Below are 22,190 nucleotides of genomic sequence, written 5' to 3' on the forward strand. Positions count from 1 at the left end.
CTCTGCCTGTATGTACTTGACTTATTTTACTTCTTATTTAGCTGTTTGGGACGTTCATAGGTACAGTGTGCAGGTGACACTAGGGTTTTATAAGAAGGTAGCAACTAGGTATAAAGGCTGTAAACAACTATGAAAATTGTGTATACAAGATTTTAGTTAATAGGTTCCATTAGTGGGACATAAATATGTGAACCACATTTCATTGCAGTCTATCTGATAGATGTAGAAACATTTCACTCAAAACAACAAACACATGGAGGCACTAAATGAAAATTCAGGGGGGTCAGCAGCCTCATTAAGTGGGGAACATGAATGCCTGTATCGAATTCATGGCAATCCATCTGAGAGCTGCTGAGTTATTTCAGTCTGGATCAAAACAGTGGACCTACGGTGCTTTCTGAATGTATGTGAATCTGTATAACTGTGCAGGTGATGATATCTGACCTTGGGGTTGATGACCAGGTAGGTGACCACTCCGTGTTCTTTCAGGTAGGAGTCTCGTCCCTGTCCGTCTCCAGGCTCCACCTTATATGAGCCCTTCAGATGCTCCAGTGTCACTGAAGAGATGTGGACTCTTCTGCAGACGAGACAGGACGATGACACTTGATTACAGGTTAACAGCTTGTGTCTTTGTGCCATTAACAGCTCTCTCAAACATATTGTTTACTTTCCACATTTATAACAACAATAACCAGCAATTCTCCCTTTTTCAGCTTTGTTTGCTGCCCTCACAGAGAGGGCATGAAATGGGAATATGTGTTTTGTTTTTTTTTCAGCAGGCAAAAAAAGGAGACAAACCATTAGCAGCCCAGCGAGACAATGTGGTGGCACTGGAGGGCTTATTTTCAGTGTAGCATACACATAACCACCAGCCAATTTTCCCATGCTTGTTACAGTGCTAGGACAGAACACCAAATGCCCACCTAACACATGTAGAGCTGATTGGTGAAATGAGGTGGCTATAATTGACTAAAATGTTGGTAAATGATGGACAGAATTAGAACAGACGGACAGAGCACATGTTCCACGTCAGTCTGAAAACACGTGCACATCCTGATGATGTAAGGTAGCAATGAGTCAAAGAACAAATTAATAGAGTTATATATATAAATATTTTCAGCTGAGTGTTGATTGTGCTCGTTCTTGGTGCTGCTGCAACACATCAATATGTTGTTCCCTCAGGTGTATCTTTATATTTGGATTTAAAGAGGTGGTTTAGTGCGCTTCAGCCAACATTGATTTTTCAACACTTATATGAGCATTTTTCTGGGTTGGCCCGACCGGTCTAGGATATTTCATGCTGATTAATCTGAGGGCATAAAGCGAGTACCTTAATCTTTAAAGGGTGAAAAAGCCTTAAAAAAGCTTCCATAACTCTACAAACTCAAGATAATAATACTGTGGCACTGCTGCCCACTGGGACCAGCTCACTCCTTCTTCTTTAGGCCACATGGAACTGCAGCGGGAGCAGATGGGAATTCACTGACTTGCTAAGTGCAACTCAACATTAATCACTGAGAGAGCAGGAAATCCCAAAGCAGAGCTCCCTGTCTGCTTCACAAACTCAAACTGGCAAAGTTTGCCAAGCACACAGTAATGACGAGGATCTGCAAAGCAGCACAGCAGACGCAGTGACATCAAATCAAACAGTCTTTGAAGTATGGGTTACATCTTACCCTGGCACACCCCCTGCCTCCATATGATTGGCTAGCGTCACATCATGTGACCACACGTCGTACTGCCACTTGCGAAGGCCAATCACACCACACAGGACGTTCCCAGAATGAACACCGACGCGCATGTTGATATCGACTCCGGTGGCGTCTCGGACCTTCCTGTGGAGAAGACAGAGCAGAATTCATCTTTAAAGGAGGAGTTCACTCGTTTTGAAAAATGTGCTTATTTGCTTTCTTTCTGAGAGTGAGATGAGGACGTGGTTAGCCTAGCTTAGCATAAAGACTGGAAACAGGAGGAAACAGCTGGACTGGAATGAAACTGTGAAGCTCAAAAACAAGTGGGGCTGGTTATTGCTTAAAGCAGTGGTTCCAAACTGATGCAGTCTCAGGGTCCAGATTTCTCCTTAGTCATTAGTTCAAGGTCCACACAGTTTAATATATACAGTATCATACTTGCACTTGGCCATGTCTTTGAGCTAGTTTGCTGTCACTGGAATGACTGATTGTACACTGTTTGTACACTACAAACTTTGAATTAAGTTATGAAAAAAAATGTAAAAAAAAAAAAAAAAAAGAGCTAGTTTGCTGTCTGTCAAGTAGCTGTCTGTTAGTCACTCACTCTACAGCAGGAAGTGGCACTTCAAAATAAAAGCTCTCTGCCAGAAATTCACTGTACCTAAAAATAAAGTGTTTTTTATGAACTTGACACATTTGCAACTCACTTTTCATCCATTCAGAATGGACCCATGACCCACTTTTTGACTGCAACCCATCAACTGGGAACCACTGGTTTAAAAAATTACACTATCAGCACCAGTACCAGTCCTTAAAGTGATACTCATAGCAAGAGAGTACTTCATTTGAGACCTATAATGTAGTGTAGTATAGCAACACTTTTAAAAGTTTTGGTGCCATCTTAGCACGCCAAATAGCCCCGTCAAATACACCAAGCTTGACGTCACCACACCACAGACTGAGCGGGTTGTTGTAACTGCTGTTGGAGTACGAGCTCCACATCGGGGACAGTTGTGAGACTCCGCCTGGCAGCATACACACACACAGTGACACGGCTAACTGTTAGCATCACATGGCTACCTAATGGTTTAACGACACAGTCAAGGTGTTTCAGTGTCAGTGCGGGTTTGTTTAAACTGTTGAACTGCTCAGTGTCGGATGTTAGCTGCTGCTGTATTAGACATGCATGTTACACATGCCACGTTTTTTGTTGAACTCCGAAAATGCTAACAACAGAAATTTTGCTGATCCAGCGGGGAGTCTGAACAGTCAAGGATCGCGTCAGTGTCGGATGTTAGCTGCTGCTGCTGCTGCTGTGTTAGGGGCCGTACACATGTGCACACTTTTTGTGCTTTTAAATTCATTTTTTCCAAATCTCTGGGATAAACCGAGTTCAGCTTTTGAAATGCAGCGGCGTGCACCGCATGTAATGAGAAGAAGAACAAACAATTACGACCGGCAGATATCTTTCTGTTATTCAGTAAATATTCAATCTGATAAACACGGAAAAGTTGATCATGTTAGTGCAGCGCTACCCAGAGCTTTACATCTGTCCCACGGACGATAGGCTTACACACTTATAAACAGCTCCTGGAAGAAGATCAGCTCTGCACTCAGGGTTTCAGGTAAATAGGCTATATGATGCTTGTTAAGGTTGCTTAGCAACCTTAGACGCAACCTACCGCCGCGCTCTTGAAAGCTGGCTCAAAAAAGGCACAAAATCAGCACCCAGCACCCGACTATGCTTTTTCCTGGCGGTTAAAGACGCAGCATGTGTACGGCCCCTTAGCTCGTGCTAACCAAGCAGACGCTGAACTGGCCGTTTGCAGAGGAGAGTCACTCCAAAAACAGCAACAACAGAAATGTTGCTGATCCATTGGGGAGAAATAGGTTAAAGCTATCGTTTGACTGGGTGAGTTCTGACATCACATGGTACTGGGTTATTTCAGTCGTGCGGATACCCAGTCCTAAAAGTGAGTCCAATTTATGATATCAGCATACCACCCCCCCCTTGAGATGTATCGTGTAGTTTTCAAAGTGATCCTATTACAATAAATACATTATACCTCTTTTCTCTAATCTATACATAAACATAGATTTAAGACACTTGGCATCTTCACCAAAATGTTGGACATCTGATCATCTGAGTCAGCCATTTATACACTGTCATTACCAATGCTGCCAGTAACCAGCTCTGTATTTTGTGACAAACATATGTTACTGACAAATATGTGTGTCTCCTCTGGAATGTAATTGTCAGGGTAGAAAATCCTCCACAACAGCACTGGAGTACAGACTGTGCTTCATGGTGTCAGAGGTGGACGACACTGAATGGCATCTTTAATCTGATTCTGATTAAAGGTCAGTGCCACAAAGCAAACATATTGGTCTGTGAAACTAATGTGTGTGAGATGAGTGAGAGACACAGAGACAGAGAGCGGGAGGTGGGGGAGCCCAAAGAGAATATTCATTTGTTTGAAATTTCTATTTGTTCAGTCGGGGAGCTTATCATATTGAATTCACATTGTGTTTACTCTGGAGTTCAAACAGAGCTGAAATCAAGTCTGGCATTCCTTCTGCTCAATCTGTTTGACGGGCACACGCCTGTTTGTTTGTGTTTGTGTTTCCGTTTGTGTGTGCGACTCTGTGTGTGAGAGAGAGAAAGAGAAAGACACAAAGAGAGAGAGATCTGGTATTTTACTTGATGGCCTCACACATATCCAGGCCCATCTTCACGCAGTTCCTGGCGTGGTGAGGCAGCGACTCAGGCAGACCGGATACACAGTAGTAACAATCTCCAAGGATCTTGATTCGCATACACTCGTTCTCCTACAAAGGGAGAAAAAGGGAGAAGGAGGAAATGTGGATTAAGTGAGACTGGAAGAAGTTTATTTATCATAAAACTCCATAATCTGCCTACAATGATGTCTATCTTTAGTCCTGTTAACTATTTCATTATGAAACGCTGTGTCTTGTGCTCTTTCTCACCTCCACACAGCCCTCATGCACAGACTCAGTCACATCCATCAAGCCCAAAATCTAACACCCACACACATAACACATTAGCTCTCATTCCACATGTGGGATGTGTAACAGCTCATCGTTGGACTGGGTTTATATAACGGCAGCTTCGTCAGGCAGGAGGACAGAGCTGCTGGACACAAAGCTGAGAGAGCCTGACTCAACTGTTTGCACCCGAATAACAGAGTACCCATGAGACCGCCAGATACACTCCGACCAGCCCACACTGCTGCAACCTGCAGCTGTGAACATACACAGCGCTCTGGGAAGGTACGACACTGGCCGCAGGACAGAGAAAACATTCATTTCAAGGCTGCGCTTCATCTGATTGACAGCACAAGCCCCTGCTCTCGCTTCCTGGTTGTTTCATAATCAAACACTTTGCACACTCGATTTAAATCAGGCCAACTGTTCAGAGACTTCAGGTAACATTAGCTGAGAACTCTATTTGTGTCCTGAACATTCTTTATTTCTCCATTAAACCAAATAAATTCTTGATTATGCCACACTGTAATCTCAGATGGTAACAGCTGAGAGTTTTTGGGTTGATTCATGGAGGTTTGAGAAAATGAAGGGATTTATGATGCGTGTCTTTCATGATTTAAAATAACATAAACTTTATTGTCTGACACAGAGCAGCTGAAATCTTACTTTGACAAGACTCAACATCAAACAAGCGAAGCACATTTAAATCAGATTTGAAAACTAAAACTTAAAGCTACCATTTTTTGTGTTTGTTCTGGGTGATGATCGCAGAGGAGATAAAAGATTTTTTATGCCTCTGTGCCACCAATAGCTGCAGCTGGAAGCAGGTATCTGTCCAAACATCCCTCCTGTTCTTGTGGACGCAATATCTCAAGAACGCCTCATAAAATGTCCTAAAATTTGGCACAAACGTCGATCGAACAATCAGTTCAGTATGCTTTTTTTCTGTTCCCACAGTGTAAAGTTGTGGATAGTACCAACAGCAGCGTTTCTTAGCGTCCCCATGTTTGGTCCCCCCTCTGTTGGGGTACCTAGCACACAGATCTGGTACTAAAAGGTGGAGCTGTGAACACTGCAGTCTGATTGGTCAGTAGAGGACGCTCACTCTGCTCAGGGCTGAGTTGTGTCTGGTTTTGAGGCTCATGTAACCACTGTTCATACTGTGGAGAGTTTTATTAGTAAACTGTAACTATAAAATGAAAGGATGTTTTGCTGCCTCTCACAGCAGCTGGAGTCTGAGAAAAAATAACTTCATTCACTGGGCCGACTGCCGGCAACTTTTAAGGTGGAACGTTAACTTGTAATGTTACTCAATGCATGAGTTGATGACGTGAATTCTAAGATGACGTCTTTGATCATTCCATAAGTATATATTGTCTCTCTTGGATGACAGACACATTTAGTAACGAGTGGATCTTCAAGCGTTTAAAAAATATATAAATTTCAACCGATTTATGTGAACTGTGTATATTCTAGTGTCGTTCCTGTGGGCTACAGCAACACTAAACCCCTGAGCTTGCCTGAGAAGGACTAAATGCACAAAGCTGCTATTTTGAAATATCCCATGGAGAGAGACTCTCACTGCAGCCTGTTCTATTTTGTTGTGAAAATGTGGGCGTGCAGCCTCGTTCTGTGGACGATAAACCAGGTGCAGACTTCCATCTGTGTCACCGCTGATGAGGAAATACAGCGAGTGCTGGACGGAGCAGTGAGTGACAACAACCCCGCCCACATTTAAGAGGACTGTCTGAACACACCGAGGGTCTAGGTACCATGTCTGAAGGCTTACTGCTGGTTCCTAATTGAAAGTGTGCGATGGAGGTAAAGATCACTCTGACCTATCCAAAAGTTAAATAGGTCAGCTTCACTGTGACATCACAATGTTCTGCACTTTTCACTTTTCTTCATCGTCATATCTCAGGAACAGAAGGGGTTCATGGTGAAGATCTTCTGTGCAGCTGAGGGAAGAATTGCATGAAGTCTCCATGTTTTCACAGACATTGATGTAAACTGTAAATGCAACTTGACAGGTTCACAGAAGCATACAACCGTGAGGCGGTGATTCTAGTTTGCAGATGTTTTTCTGGGCCAGTGGGATTTTGTAGCGTCTACCTGATGGCAGTAACAGGAAGGACTGGTGGAGGGTTGGGGGCTTGATTAGAGCGGCTTTCCTGATCACTGGCTGGATATGCAGTTCAGATAGAGGTCTTTGGGGTGAACCACTTATTCTGCTAGCCTGATTAGTTATGCAGGAGAGTTTGTGCGTGTGTGTGTGCGTGTGTGTGTGTGTGTGTGTGTGTTTGGTGGTGGGAGGGCAGATGAAATGTTGGAAGGTGAGTGCAGATTCAATTAGTGACCTGTAAACCAGGGTTAAAATGTCCTCGCTGACATTAAAGGTCCTGCGCTTCCTCAGCAGGTGGAGACACTGCTGGGCTTTCTTCTACACAGAGTCTGTGTGCTGGGAAAAGGACAGGGAGGTGTCTCTGTGATCTTTATCCCTTGCTATTTAAATGATTCAACTTGTTATACCAGCCAGCCTTTGATGCTGAGGGCTCGGAAAAGCGGTGGCTGTTGTGAGTGTGCTGTCTCTCTGCTCCACAGCACACCTCCCTGGTCGTGGAAATACTGAACTCGTGGAAGCTTTGTCTTAAAGAGAACACCAGGTTGATGGTGTTCGGACAGAGCATTGGTGCTAGTCAGGTGGGGCGCTAGAGGCATGTCATCTGCATACTTTAAAAGTGTCTTTCCTTCACTGCTGGGACGGGTTGTGGAGACAGCAGGCTGAGCAAAGCACCCCAGACGTCCCTCTTCCCAGCAACATTTTCCAGCTCCTCCTGGGGGACCTCAAGGCAATCCCAGGCCAGATGAGATACATAATCCAACATGTTCTGGGTCAACACAAGGGCCTCCTTCCAATTGGACGTGCCAGGAAAATCTCTCATGGGAGGCGCCCAGGAGGATCCTGATCAGATGCCCGAACCACCTCAACTGGCCCCTTTTGGCGCAAAGAAGCATGAAGCTCCAAGCTCAACAGTACGGCACCATCCCCACATCACTGCTGACACCACACCAAACTACCTATCTATCTCACGCTCCATTACACCCACACTCGTGAACAAGACCCTGAGATACTTGAACACCTTCACTTGGGGCAGTAACTCTCTCTCAACCTGGAGGAGGCAATCCACTGAATTCCACAACAATGGCCTCAGATGTGGAGGCACTGACTCTCAACTAGTGCTGCACGATTAATCTAATCGCAATCGCGATGTCAGGCTGTGCGATTACATAACCGCATAAAAGGCTGCGATTTGCAATTTAATGTAGGCTAAATAAATGTTAACTTGTCTGCCTGTGAACGTGACTGCCTCTCCCGTGGTGTGTGGAGCTTGTTGACATCACGCCCACAAGCTATCCTGCTGTGTGCAGCCGGCATGCAGCAGTGACCAACACAGACGCTGAAGAAGAGCATGAGCACGACCATGAACAGGCTGAGTTGGTGGCGAAGAAAACGTCTGTTACATGGCGATACTTTGGATTCAGGTACGGCAACGTTGACCAGAAAGACGTGCTGTGTAAAAGTTTAAAAGTTAAAGTCGCCACGTCCCGCGGCAACATGACCAATCTATATCAACAGTTGAGACAACACAGCACAGGGAAAAGTAGGAAGAGTGCATGTGAGAGAAAGCCGAGCCGTGTAACGTTAAAGACAAAGAGACAACTGAAAGCTGCCAGAGCCTCATAAAACAACATCCAAGCACAGTTGAGCAAACATTTGTAAGTGTCACAGGGAAATCATGGACTCCATAACAAATGAAAAATTGAGCAATTTTGCTCAGTTTCGGCCCACTTGACATGCTGCTGTGTTGTGCTATGACGTGCTGGAATTTGTCACTTACGTGACAACGCCTGAACGCAATACGGGCTCGCTCCGCTGTGTGTACAGTTCCGTGCTGCGCTGCTGTGTGAGCAGTGTGTTTGACTGTGCTCAGTCTGTTGATGGTTATTGACACACTGTCTGTCCATAACAATAACTATGTCAGGTCAGTGCCCCCCTAATATAATGTAGGGGAAACACTGAATCAAGCAAAACGACTCATGAAACCATTTATTTATTACATTTTATTGTAATTATACTGTAATCACAATCGCGATATTGTCCACCATAATCGCAATTGCACATTTTTACCAAATCGTGCAGCACTACTCTCAACCTACTCGCTTCACACTTGGCTGCAAACCGCCCCAGTGCAAGCTGGAGGTCACGGTGTGATGAAGCCAACAGAACCACATCGTCTGCAAAAAGCAGAGATGCAATTCTGACATCCCCCGAACTGGACCCTCTGGGGATCCTTAGTGTGCACACTGTAGACAACTGTGCGTAACTCTTTTGTGCAATTTGCTTGAAAGAATAATTGTTCGGATATTTTAACTTGCTGTTTTAAAAATCTCATTCAACTCTTGAGCCAAAGAGAATGATAAACACTGTAATCCAATACTACAACAAAACACAGCCTCATAAATTACAATCCAGCTGAATCAACACCTCTCTAACACAGAGGACTTGTTACAGGACTGTTGTTAAATCAAATATTATTTCCGGAGAGAAAATGGCCGTCCTTGTGTATGACTTGTGATATTTGAATGAAGACAGGCTCACCTTTGCAATCTGGTCAAACTTGCCAAAAAGTTCATTCAGCATATGCACCAGTTCACCTGGGGAGCAGTCACTGGCCAGCCTGGTGAAGCCCACGATGTCAGCGTACAGAATGCTGCAGGAAACAAATAACACAATTAAAAATGCATTAATGACTGACACAGCAAGCACATAACTTAACTCACCGCACACCTAGTTTTCTCTTGTACTGTCTGAGGAGAGGCACAAAGTTTTTCATCCTTTTGGAGCATTTTATTATTAGAGCAACATGGATAAGGAGCACTTCAGTATTTGTTGCACCTTGCTTTGAACTAACTTGTCAGCAGTGTTGTTCTCCACAAACCCACTGAGTTCACGAGCACTTTCACCGTGATGGCAACAGATCAAACATCTGACTACAGAAGAAGCATTTTTTTCTGTAGTACACTCAACAGACTCGAAATCTAACAGGTCTGGAATCAATTTTTGTTTCTGCTCAGGTCTACAATGTAATAAGAAGAATTAATGCAACACACATTATTGTGCAGCTAACTTATCTGGATCATGAACCTAGACTGCGTTGTCCATCACGTTGATACTGTGCATTTTTTTACCTTTTAATATTTCACATTTACATTAGAATTTTTTAACAGTAACATTAAATAGGACTGATTCTGCTCATTTTCAGGTTCATATTTGTATTTGAGGTTTCTACTAGATGTTTACACGCTTTAATGGTGAAAAAGTGCCATAATTTTCTCATAGTATCAGCGCTGGAATACCTAACTAACCACGGTGATTTATCCTGGTAAAAGAGAACAAGCTTCATAGTGCTGAAAACCCAGAGGTAACCCTTAAGTTACCTCACTAACTCCAAATCCTGCTTCGTAGTACAGGCCTCAGTTCATCTGAAATGTGACTGAATGAAATATCTGAGTATTTCCCAAAAGAATATATTTAGACGAGAAATTATCGTCCGATAATGAGACATCTTACTATATCATGAAGAAAACTCTGTCTGTGTGTGTGTGTGTTCCACGTTTTTCTCCTCACTGACTTGGTCAGTCCATATGAAATTTGGCACAGTGGTAGAGGGTCATGGGAGGATGCCAATGAAGCAATATTACATCAATTGGCCAAAGGGGGGCGCTATAGCAACAGTCAAACTGAAATGTCAAACTTTGAATGGGCATATCTCATGCCCCGTATGTGGTAGAGACATGAAACTTTGCACAGAGATGCCTCTCCTCATGAGGAACACATTTGCCTCAAGAACCCATAACTTCCGCTTATATAGATTTTCTGCCATTTTGAATGTTTTGAAAAACACTTCAAATGGATCTCTTCCTAGGAAGTTTGAGCGATCTGCATGACACTGGGTGAACATGATCTAGGGAGCAATATCTAAAGTTCCCTCTTGGCAAAAGTTGGAAAACTTCCTAAAACTGAGCTTCTATAAGGCAATGAATATTGCGGAGGGCGTGGCTCATCACATAAAGGTGTAGAACATCTCAAGGGTTTCACCCATCACCACGCAACTTTGTAGGCATATGACCACACATAATCTGAGGGGACCCCTCCATTATTGACCCCATCAAACAAAATGGGGGCGCTAGAGAGCTCATTTCTTATCTAGACCTAACCGCCATATGGCTTTTTACTAAACTTGGTAGATATGTAGAACAGGACGCCTCAAGGTGACTGGAGAAATTTAACTCTAATTGGCAACTGGGTGGCGCTATAACAACAGAAAAATGCTTCAAAATGGCTAAAATGCGACCGATTGCTGTGGCTCCCCCTGTGGACCAATGTTGGTGTTGTTTCTAATGTTTGGTATGACTAAGTCATGGTATGGTATGCTGTACATAATCACGGAAACTGTCAGTGTGTCATTCTGTCAGTCAGTCATTCTGTCTGTCCCACGTTTTTCTACTCACTGACGTGGTCAATCTATGTGAAACTGCACATAGACATTGAGAATTGGCATAGGTAGAAGGTGGCAAAGCTACCAATGGCTATGGACTAGTTTTTATAATTATGCATTATTCCAATAATCAAAATTACAGCCGATAAATAGCGCTGATAATATTTGTATTGTTACCACTCAAGCTGTGTGAGTGTGAGACACAGCCGCTTGTTTGTCTGAGTTAAGTGTTAACGTGTGAGGTGAATCAGTATCATCGCTATTCTACTTGGTAGCTGTAGGCTAGTCTATCGTGGGACAGTGAGATGGCGCCCGGGTGTGACGATATAAACACTTCATGCAGCAGATGTAAGGCGGAGCTGTGGATGATGTTCATCCACTCTGCAGTGTAGTTGATACACTTTACTGATACATCAGAGAATTACACAGCAACACTAGGCTTCATCATCATCCTCTGTCTCACTGTTAACGTTACATTTAACACTGATTAAAGTCATTTTACTTTCACATCTTGTGTTTATGATGTTCATCTGTAGTGTAGGGTTATATGGGGGCAGGGCCAGTAAGGATAGACCTGATGTTGGCAGGTATGATGAGTCAGAACTGTCTGCCATATTTCCTCACTACATCTCAGCCTTTCCTTCCCTCAGATGAACATTAATGACAGGTTATACACTTATTTTTAAAATAAAAAATGTGAAATTATCAGTTATCGTTGACAAAATCCATCTCGGTGCATCCCTTATAAAAACACACAATTCAGTCAACAACCAGAGATACAGCTGCAGACATGTGAGTGGAGGCAGTGGCTGATGTCGAGTGTAGGAGGATCCTGACACAGTCACACTGCCACATGTCCTTGGCTGTCAGCTCTTTGTTCTGGAGAGATTGCCCCATCCACTGAGAGCTAGCCCATGTGAGACTTGTTATTATTGGAAGGATAATAGTCAGATCAATATGAGCACACATACACACACATATCTGAGGCCCACTTAAAATGGACATGGTGATATTGTTTCTCCTGTGAAGCTTAAGTGTGACAGGTTTTTAGAGGACGTGCAGGCTCTTACGCTGAGCCTGGATTTGATTCCAGGAACCTCCATAATAAACGTTGAGGATGTCATCAAGAACAGAGTGACCTTAGACTACAATGGAGGTGGATTAAGTCTGAATTGAATTTGGCTGTGCCAATGAAAAGGAATAACAAGATGGAATGTGGAGAAGATGACGAGAAAGGAAAGAGGAGGAGAGGAGAGGAGGAAATAAAGGTAGATGATGAGGAGCACAGAGTGTAGGAGCAATCCAAACATGAAAGCAGGTAGAGAGGGGAGGACAAAGGAAGACGAGGGGTGAGCAGAAGAGAGGGGGAGGACAGGACGGTATAGGAGCAATCAAGCAAGATGAGAGGAGAACATAATAACTTTATTATGTGGAGGCACAGATAAAGGAGAAGGAATCTCACCTGACATTGGTGTGTCGCTGCACATAGAGGTTGTGGAAGTTGTTGGTGCTCTCAGTTCGACCGAAGTTGGGTCCCTGCAGCCTCTGGATGATCTCAGCTTTCATCACCCGGGCTATATGAGACGGCAGCAGGGACAGCAGTAAGCGCTCCTGAGGACGGAGACAGGGAGAGGTAGAGAGAGTCAAAGACAGAACAAAGAAGCGAGAGATAATTATTTATTAAGTATTATTTATCAATAACACGGGCGACTGCACATTCAAACTACTGCTGGACTCTGTGCCGAGGATTACACAGTTTCACACAGCCATAATGAGGCCAAAGGTTCACAAGTGTTAGCAAATCGTTGTAACGTTAACTATTAAGCTATATAGGAGCGACTGTAGAGAGCTATGAGTGCTTCCTGTCAGACAGAGGTGAGGTGTTATATAATGTTGGGGGAGGAATGATTTCCTGTATCGGTCCTTGTGACAGCGAAGATGTGTCAGTCTGTTGGAGGAAGAGCTCCGCTGTCTGTCCAGTATGAGGTGAAGAGGGTGGTCAGGATGATCCGTGATGGATAACAGTTTGTTCAATCTCCTTCTTTCCACCACTGCTTCAAATGATTTGTGCAATAATTTAAATTCTCTATTTATTATATCTTGCTTTAATTTTTTTACCGCTTACAATCAATCTCAATATCAGTATTGTAACACTGTGTATTATCTGTATCCCATCAGTCATTAATGTGACATCAACCATTCAGTCTGTCTCTTCATTATGTTCTGCTTCTTTATGTTGCTTGTTCATCATATTGTTTTGTGTTTTTAAACTGTTTGCTTATAATTCTGCTTTTTGTTTTTGTACAGTTTGTTTATTTTACAAACTTATATAGTGGTGTATATTTAATTCTACTGATGCCCCCTGTCTCCACTGTCTATCTGCTGCTGTCTTGTCTTGTCCTGTCTTATTTTGTCTTGTCTTGTCTTAAGTTATCTTAAGACAACTTAAGACAAGACAATTTTAAGACTATTTTGTCTTGTCTTATCATATTTTGTCTTGTCTTACTTTGTCTTGTCTTGTCTTACTTTGTCTTGTCTTATTTTGTCTTGTCTTATGTTATCTTGTCTTGTCTTATTTTATTTTGTCTTGTCTTATGTTATCTTGTCTTGTCTTATTTTATTTTGTCTTGTCTCATGTTATCTTGTCTTGTCTTATTTTATTTTGTCTTGTCTTATGTTTGTCTTGTCTTGTCTTATGTTATTTTGTCTTGCCTTATTGTGTCCTGTCTTATCTTATTTTGTCTTGTCCTGTCTTATTTAGTCTTGTCTTATCGTATTTTGTCTTGTCTTATTTTGTCTTGTCTTGTCTTACTTTGTCTTGTCGTGTCTTATTTTGTCTTGTCTTATTTTGTCTTGTCTTATGTTATCTTGTCTTGTCTTATTTTATTTTGTCTTGTCTTGTGTTATGTTTGTCTTGTCTTGTCTTATTTTGTCTTGTCTTGTCTTATGTTTGTCTTGTCTTGTCTTGTCTTATGTTATCTTGTCTTGCCTTATTGTGTCCTGTCTTATCTTATTTTGTCTTGTCCTGTCTTATTTAGTCTTGTCTTATCGTATTTTGTCTTGTCTTGTCTTACTTTGTCTTGTCTTGTCTTACTTTGTCTTGTCATGTCTTATTTTGTCTTGTCTTATGTTATCTTGTCTTGTCTTATTTTATTTTGTCTTGTCTTGTGTTATGTTTGTCTTGTCTTGTCTTATGTTATCTTGTCTTGCCTTATTGTGTCCTGTCTTGTCTTGTCTTATGTTATCTTGTCTTGCCTTATTGTGTCCTGTCTTGTCTTGTCTTATGTTATCTTGTCTTGTCTTATTTTGCCTTGTCTTGTTTTATTTTGTCCTGTCTTATGTTATCCTGTCTTATTTTATTTTGTCTTGTCTCATGTTATCTTGTCTTGTCTTATTGTGTCCTGTCTTGTCTTATTTTGTCTTGTCTTGTCTTATGTTATCTTATCTTGTCTTATTTTGTCTTGTCTTGTCTTATGTTATCTTGTCTTGTCTTATTGTGTCCTGTCTTGTCTTATCTTGTCTTGTCTTGTCTTATTTTGTCTTGTCTTATGTTATCTTGTCTTGTCTTATCTTGTCTTACCTTACCTTAAAAAACAAGAATAGAGAAGAACAGAGTAGGACAGAATAGATCAGAAAATAAAATAGAGCCGAATAGAATAGAATAGAATAGAATAGAATAGAATAGAATAGAATAGAAAACAGGAAAGAACATAATTGAACATGACAGATCAGAAAACAACAGAACAGAACAGAACTGTTTTATTATATTCAGTTCTTCTCTATCCCGTTTTATTTCTGTTCTGTAATACTGCATATAAATATAGCAGCTGTCGTCCACAGCTAATATTTAACCTCCTTAATAGATTTATACGTTCCCTTAATTATGACTCAGTGGGGCTAATTTTTCAGCACTGCACACAGGAAGCTAAAGTCGAGTTCAGAAGAGCGACTGAGGCACTGAGACTTTCTTCATCTTCAAACAGAACACAGGCGAGGCAGAGGGAAGCAATGGAGCACGCTCTGTAGGTCGCCTCTGATCCTACAGGTGAAACATAGAGGAAATGTATTTATCACATACAGTTTATGAGGTTGAGCCCTGTGTTGTGTGTTGTTGTCATATTTTAATTAGTGTACTGGACCCACCACACTGTTTGGTGCTTGTTTTATAAAGTTGATTTATCCCCTGCTGTGAGTTTCACCCATAGCCGCACTGAAACATCTCAAACATGACATGTCATTGTATAATACAGCCAGTCATCTTGGGAATACAGAAACTGGAGAACCAGAGATGCAAGACCCATCACTCATCGCTGTTGTGTAACCATGTATGTTGTGGGCTTTTGCTTTAATTTAGCACCATCCACATTGGATGGAGGGTTGGTTGAGCATGTGCGTGGGTGTGTGTGTGTGTGTGTGTGTGTGTGTGTGTGTGTGCATATTAGAGAGAACGAATAGCTGCCTGAGGGGGTGTGACTCATAAATGCGGCTCACAGCAGAGAGGGTCATTACATTGTTCACACACCACGGGCTCATTTCCTAAAACACAGCAGCAAATTAAGTAGAGAGAGGGGTTCGGGGGGGGAGAGGCACTAAAAATAGAACTCCACACCACCCGCACTTATTTACTTATTCAGCACTGGAGCAATATGAACACTCTACTGTGAGCACACAGAGCGGGCATAATGGCCTGAAGAGATGTAGCTTTATTACTCATGTGTTTGATTAATGAATTGAAGTGATCTGTATTCAGCTATTAAATGAGATTTGGCACTATTTAGTGATGCACTGGCATTTGTGCACATCCTCTCACACTCTGAAACATGCACACACACACACACACACACACAGAAACATACTAAGTGCCAGTGAACGTACCCAACATGAAGATTGTTCATACAGGTAAATATTTCCCGTTGCTCAAACACCAGCTACTAGCAAAGAAAACATATTTAGAAAGTGTGTAACATGAAAAATAAAATTAATATAAATATATATTTTTAACAGTTGTTTCTTGTAATATTTAAATTTAAAAATTATATATTAATGTTTAATTGTGTGTTTGAGAAAAAAATCCCAGTTAATCTCTGCTGAGTGGACCACCACTTATTAATGTTTTATTGTATGTGTCATTTCCCTGGTCGGACAGAATGGCTAATGTCAGGGCGAAGATGTTAATGTCAGGCAAATGTCACTGCATAATGCCTCTTTAGACATGACCAACTTACCAAATCCTCGTCCCTGACAGAACTGAGGAGTGAAATTTGTTGGCAATGAAACAGCACAAGTTTGAAATGAATTTGGGCTCTTATCCAGAGAGTGAGAGGAATACAGCCAAGCCAGCAGCTCTGTGAGGCTATGAAACTGAGCTCTGAGCTAATGTCAGCATGCTAATAGTGACTACCTGTATGTTAACACCCTGATGATTAGCAGGAATAATAGCCCACCATGCCATGAAGCTGGCCACCGCACTCAACAACACCCTATAGACTGTCTCTGGATTTATACGAGCCACCCCAACAAACTAACCGCCTGTCCTCAGTGGTATCGCATCAGCTGAGGCCAGACGAGAAGCAGCCACGCTGGCCTTGTGGCCTCATTAGAAAGGCGCAGGCGAGTGAATCCCACCTCCTCCACGAGATCACTACGAAGACACCACAGTGCTTGCGTCCCAAGTCCCAGCGACCCTTTGCCACACACGCCGAAGAACTGCTCCATACAACACCATCTAATACCTCCAAGGGAGGTCTGGGTCAAGGCAAAATGGAGGGACCAGTGGACGTCAGTAGACACATCAAGGCTCCATCACTACATTCGAGACCCCACAGACATTCCCGGACAGCACCTGCCTTGAAAACAATGGATAACCCGCAGTCCTCTCTTGAGGACAGGTGGAGTGGGGACGCTTTGGGGCAGCAATGCAAAAATGGTGTCTCATGGACAGTGCCCACTGCGAATGCGGGGATCAACTACAAACTGTGGAACACATGATAACCAGCTGCCCCAAACATCGGCCACCAAATGGCTATCATGGTCTAATTGACCTGGACGATGAGACACTGGACTGGCTTGACTTAATGGAGCTGAAGGTCTAAGGACATACGCCAGAAGAAGAAGAAGAAGAAGCAGGAATACTGCATGTTCACCATATCAGATTAGCACATTAGCACGCTGACACTTCCTGATTAGCACTCAACAAAAAGCTAAGGTTGAGGAGGTTGTAATGAAAATAAAATCAATTTTGACCTGATAATGGCACGAGATGAGAAGTCACCAAATCTGTTACAATACTATGTGAGGGGAACCTGAACACAATCCACCCAGCAGTTTAGACGTGTCACTCTGGAACAAAGTTGGAGAACCAACCAACCTACTGCCGGACCAACACTGCCATTCCTAGAGCTAAAAAAAAGGAGTAACTCATTGAGTATACAGGCACAGACTGTATGTAAAGATGGACGACATGACAGCACCCTAAAAGTGAAGCCAAAACATCTTGATCAACCCAAAGTGCACATTTAATAAATTGTTCCCAAAGATGGGTTCTGTCATCCAAGGTACTTTTAATCATGCTAATGTTTGTTAAAGTGTTTGTTTCTCTCATAAGTTTGGTTTTAATTAGTTATTTGATGCTATGCTAAGCCCGTTGTGCCCATGATCAATGCTGCTGCTGGCAATTGGTCGGACGGGTGTATGAGCAGGAACTTCACACCGCGGATATCACTACTGCACAGACTCACAAGATGGCAGCAGTTGTATCCGGGACATTTTAGCTTCATTTTTGCACAGTGGGGGTGAGTGGAGACACATTGCCCTACTTTACATACAGTCTGAATAAATGAGTTAAAGGAACAGTTTAACCCAAAGTATAAGTATGTAAATTAAATTAAATTAACAATACATTTTTCCCCTGAACTGTAAAGCTGTTTGTCAGTCCAAATTGTTTTGGTGTGAGTTGCCAAGTGTTGGAGATATCAGCTATAGAAACGTCTGCCTTCTCTCCAATATAATCATGACAGCATGATATGTAAACATTTATGTCATCCTCATCACCTGAGCTGTTACGTTAGCTACCTCAGTGGTGCTAGGTGAGCTAGCAGTAGATGCACACTTCATTCAGCACAGTGATTTGGTTGTAGGGTGTAGTTTTGGTAGGAGGAAATTGTCCCTACATGACCCTGCTGACATCAAGGTCTGTGGATTATCTTGAGTAACCAGGTCATGACTTCTAGAGAGACATTGCTGTTGAGTTTTTCTTTCTTACTCCAGATCCAGCAATGTCTTCTTAAGCTCACCTCCCAGCCCTCCCATTTACTGCTGGGGGCTGACACAGACCCTTAACTATACTATGAATAGAACTGCATGTGCATCTACGTGACCGTAGCTGTCCACAGACATTCAATGTGGATAGTATGTCTGAGCCTGACAAGTTTATCTGACACATAACAGCAGTGATGACTTAATGAAAGAGGAAAAACATGAGAAAGAGAATTTGGAGCTGCAACCGAAAGAAGGGAGGAGGGAAACACCTCAGCATCCAGACCTCGGACAGAGAGTTCACTGACAGAGTCTGTTCAGAGAGACTCTGACGAGGAATATCCAGATATAACAGTAGCCTAGGCACATTAATATTTTAGTTAAATTAGGTATTCAGCATTGATTAGGGTTACCTTTTCAAACTGTAGCTGGTCATCACTTGCTGTTACTGACGCAAATTGAAAATTCAACTCATAAATCATAACGCACTGCTTCCCCCACATTAAAAAAAGCACCTTTTACAAACAAAAAGTATCGTATCATTGTAGATATCGGTGATTCTGGCCCTGTATTACTTGGTGTTGGCATTTTGTAGTTTTGTAATGAAACATTAACAGTAAAAGGTATAAAAGCAGGAGCACCCACCATCTTTACTGTGTCACACACATCCCCAGAAACTAGAGTTTAATCACATGTTCATTTCAGCTCCATCTTTGTGTGTGTGTGTGTGTGTGTGTGTACCTGCTGGTGCTTCTCAAACTCGAGTTTAATGGGTGACTTGATGCAGTTGCAGGTGTCTTGGTAGGTCTGTTTGAGAGCCAGGTCCATCAGGTGTTTATGGTACGCCCCCGCCAGGTTACCACAGGTGAAGATGATCACATTGGCTAAGATCTGCCACAAACACACAAAGAGCAACACAATAAAAAGTTCCAGATGAGCCCGTGTATGTAATTTTCCCACTATCTACCTCTGTCCACTAACATGTTAGATGAAATTATTACGTCGTAAAACAGGGCTGGAGCCACGGCACACGCTTCGACTGCGCTTTTCCACCACTATGTCAACCTCAGGCTCTTTAAAATGTGGCCCTGCATATCAATAGGTTGTCCTTGGTGCTGTAACCAAGGGTGATGAGTGTCTCCCAGCATGTTTTACAGTCCGTGTGCTTTTCCACTGTGTCTACGTGTGTGTGTGTGTGTGTGTGTGTGTGTGTGTGTGTGTGTCAGCCTCAGAGATGCATGTGATGCAAAATCAATTCTACTTTATCTTTCTACCTCGACATGTTTCTGTATTCCACCGTAAATACTCGTCTCACTGGTGTGTGATGTTTGTTGTTTGGCGTCCTACTGGAAGCATTATGAGGTTGCTGTTTTGTGATGAGACTTTTCTTTGTGCCGCCGTATCAACAGTGAGACAGAGTTTAAAGAGCTGTTCCCTGAGTACATTAAAAGGCAGTTCATTTGACTCTGGAGGCTTTGCTGAATGTGCTGTGTCACGATGATACACGATAGGTTCACTGTTTTACAGCCCGGGCCTTATTAAAATGTTGTACTTTGTCATTTTTAATCGAGCATGGAGCAGTCTTACCAACGTGGTTTAGAGGAACTAACTGTGCCGCAGCTAAGAGCGCAGTATCATTCACGCCATCAAAACAGGAAGCTCACAGCAGAGACGTCTCTGCTAACAAGCTGTGAGCATTTCAACAGTGAAGTTTAACATGAGCAGTTCTTACCTGCCAGACGAGAGGCTCCAGCTCTGTGACGGTGGAGGCCAGACAGATGCTGAGGGTGACCGTGTGCGAGAAGCAGGTGATGGCGCTGGCGATAATGGCTCCTCTCATGGAGAAGGGCAGCATGGTGTAGACAACGAACACGATGAACAGGAAGAAGGACACCTGGAGACAGGAAACAGGGAGATATTGATAGGAGGCGACACATTTGCCTAAAATAAACCAGATCTGCTCAAAGTTGTTGATGTTGTGAAATATTTTCTGATAACTTTTCTACTTTGCAGTTTTTCCTCCGTCTATAAATCTAAGTAAACAGAGCGTGTTAAATAATTCAGCTGCTGCTTCAGAGAAATATGCAGGCACAAAACTTTCAACACCATCACGCTTCAGCTCTGATAACTATTGTGGACACACACTCTGACAAATAAAGGTGCCAACCAGAACCATATAGGGCTCTTCAGCTCTTCCCCATAGGAGAACGCTTTTTGCTTCCTGGTTAAACCTTTTAGAACGATTCCAACGAACGGAATACAGCGATTTATTGGCCAGACATCAGTATTGGCCACTATTTGCCTTGTTAACTGCCAGTGGCCTGTTAGCAAATAAGATGACGTTCCCCGATGACAGCGGCTGATGTTTTTCTGTTGTGTCACATCAGTTCTGTGGAGGTACAAGAAGAATACAATTCGGTTCTGCGTCTGGTGTGTCCGTGGCGTGACTGAATGAGAGACTGTGAAAACTTAAGGCCCGCCCTACTCTGCCTCTGATTGGCTAGAAGTCCTTGTTTACCTTGAGTAATGTGATACACCATTGGTAGCTGGAACTATCACTTTGCTTTCCTTTAAAACGACTGGTTAAATCACTGTTGCTACGGCAAGATGATAAAATATTCACGAGAAAAAAATATTCCTGCACCAGAATATCCCTGCACCGGAAATCCAGCACCGTGCCAGAGAACTTCAAGCCCTGAAGATGTTCTTCTTGTTGAGTATTGTGCAACCCACAAATTTAAGGATCAGAATCACTTTTTATGGGAGGGCATTTTGTGAAATCACTACTTTACTAATCAGTGGTTGAGTAGGGTCAGGAAGTATCACGTAGCCATTAAGAAACACACACAAAAAAACTCACTTCAGTAGACCAGGTGGTGTTGTGATGGTGACATTATCAATTATGACAAAAGTAAAATGAAATGGTTAAAGGCTAAAACACACCGTCGGCCAACACCCCACATCAAAAAATACGGCCCTATTATTTTTAAATTACAAGCCCACACTGGCTGCGGATAGACACATGTCGGCGCTCCTGGACCACCACCCCACGGCATTTTACGCCACTGTCCAATTTCCAGCCTCGCTGCCCCTGAAGTAAATGCATTTTCTCCCCATTCGCTCTCTGCTTGCACATGTCAGCTCCCGTAGCAGCTCTTCTTCTCTGCTCCTACAGCAGCTCGACTCCTCTCCTCAGCATGGATGCATAAACTGAACTCTTTAGCTGTTTCTGTCTCCTGCGTGCCAAAGACTGGATGATGGATGGATTGTTTTTGAATTGTCACTGTCTTAACTTATTATTATTATTATTAAGAAATGTTGTGCCAATAAAGCTTATTGATTTTAATTGACTGGATGAGGAGAGACTCGTTGTTGAGGTCGATAAATATCCTGAGTTAAACGACCCACAATCCCAACATTAAAACCAAAAAGATATTGCCTGACGAGTCAAAGCTCTGGAGATCGACTCTTCAGGTGAGAAATCAAGTTTAATTAGTCGATGCCCACACATCATTTTAAGCTAACGCAGAGGACGAGGAAGTACAGATCTTTCGGTAAAAGAAGTAATAACTTTGTGTGGTTGTCTGTTAATGAGCTGCAGTGCGACGCGTCCGATGTGTACTAGGGGCGGTGCCAGTATGTTTTCAGCTTCAGATTCAAGATACATTTACATTTGAAA

At 42.7% G+C, this 22,190-nt stretch overlaps 1 protein-coding gene across 4 annotated transcripts in view; it reads right to left on the reverse strand.

Moving 5' to 3' along the window:
* adcy2b (adenylate cyclase 2b (brain)) overlaps positions 1-22,190 on the reverse strand; it is an 82,956-nt gene that overhangs the window by 31,558 nt on the left and 29,208 nt on the right. For all 4 annotated transcript variants that reach the window (XM_049602010.1, XM_049602013.1, XM_049602009.1 and 1 more), the window contains 7 exons: positions 20,244-20,405; positions 19,253-19,402; positions 12,720-12,868; positions 9,358-9,469; positions 4,393-4,520; positions 1,677-1,835; positions 445-577 (listed from right to left, as the gene is read on the reverse strand). In XM_049602010.1, coding sequence (XP_049457967.1) covers positions 445-577; positions 1,677-1,835; positions 4,393-4,520; positions 9,358-9,469; positions 12,720-12,868; positions 19,253-19,402; positions 20,244-20,405 — 993 coding nt within the window. The remainder of the gene's footprint in view (positions 1-444; positions 578-1,676; positions 1,836-4,392; positions 4,521-9,357; positions 9,470-12,719; positions 12,869-19,252; positions 19,403-20,243; positions 20,406-22,190) is intronic.

This window comes from Epinephelus fuscoguttatus, linkage group LG17 (assembly GCF_011397635.1).
Source record: "Epinephelus fuscoguttatus linkage group LG17, E.fuscoguttatus.final_Chr_v1".
NCBI lineage: Eukaryota > Metazoa > Chordata > Actinopteri > Perciformes > Serranidae > Epinephelus > Epinephelus fuscoguttatus.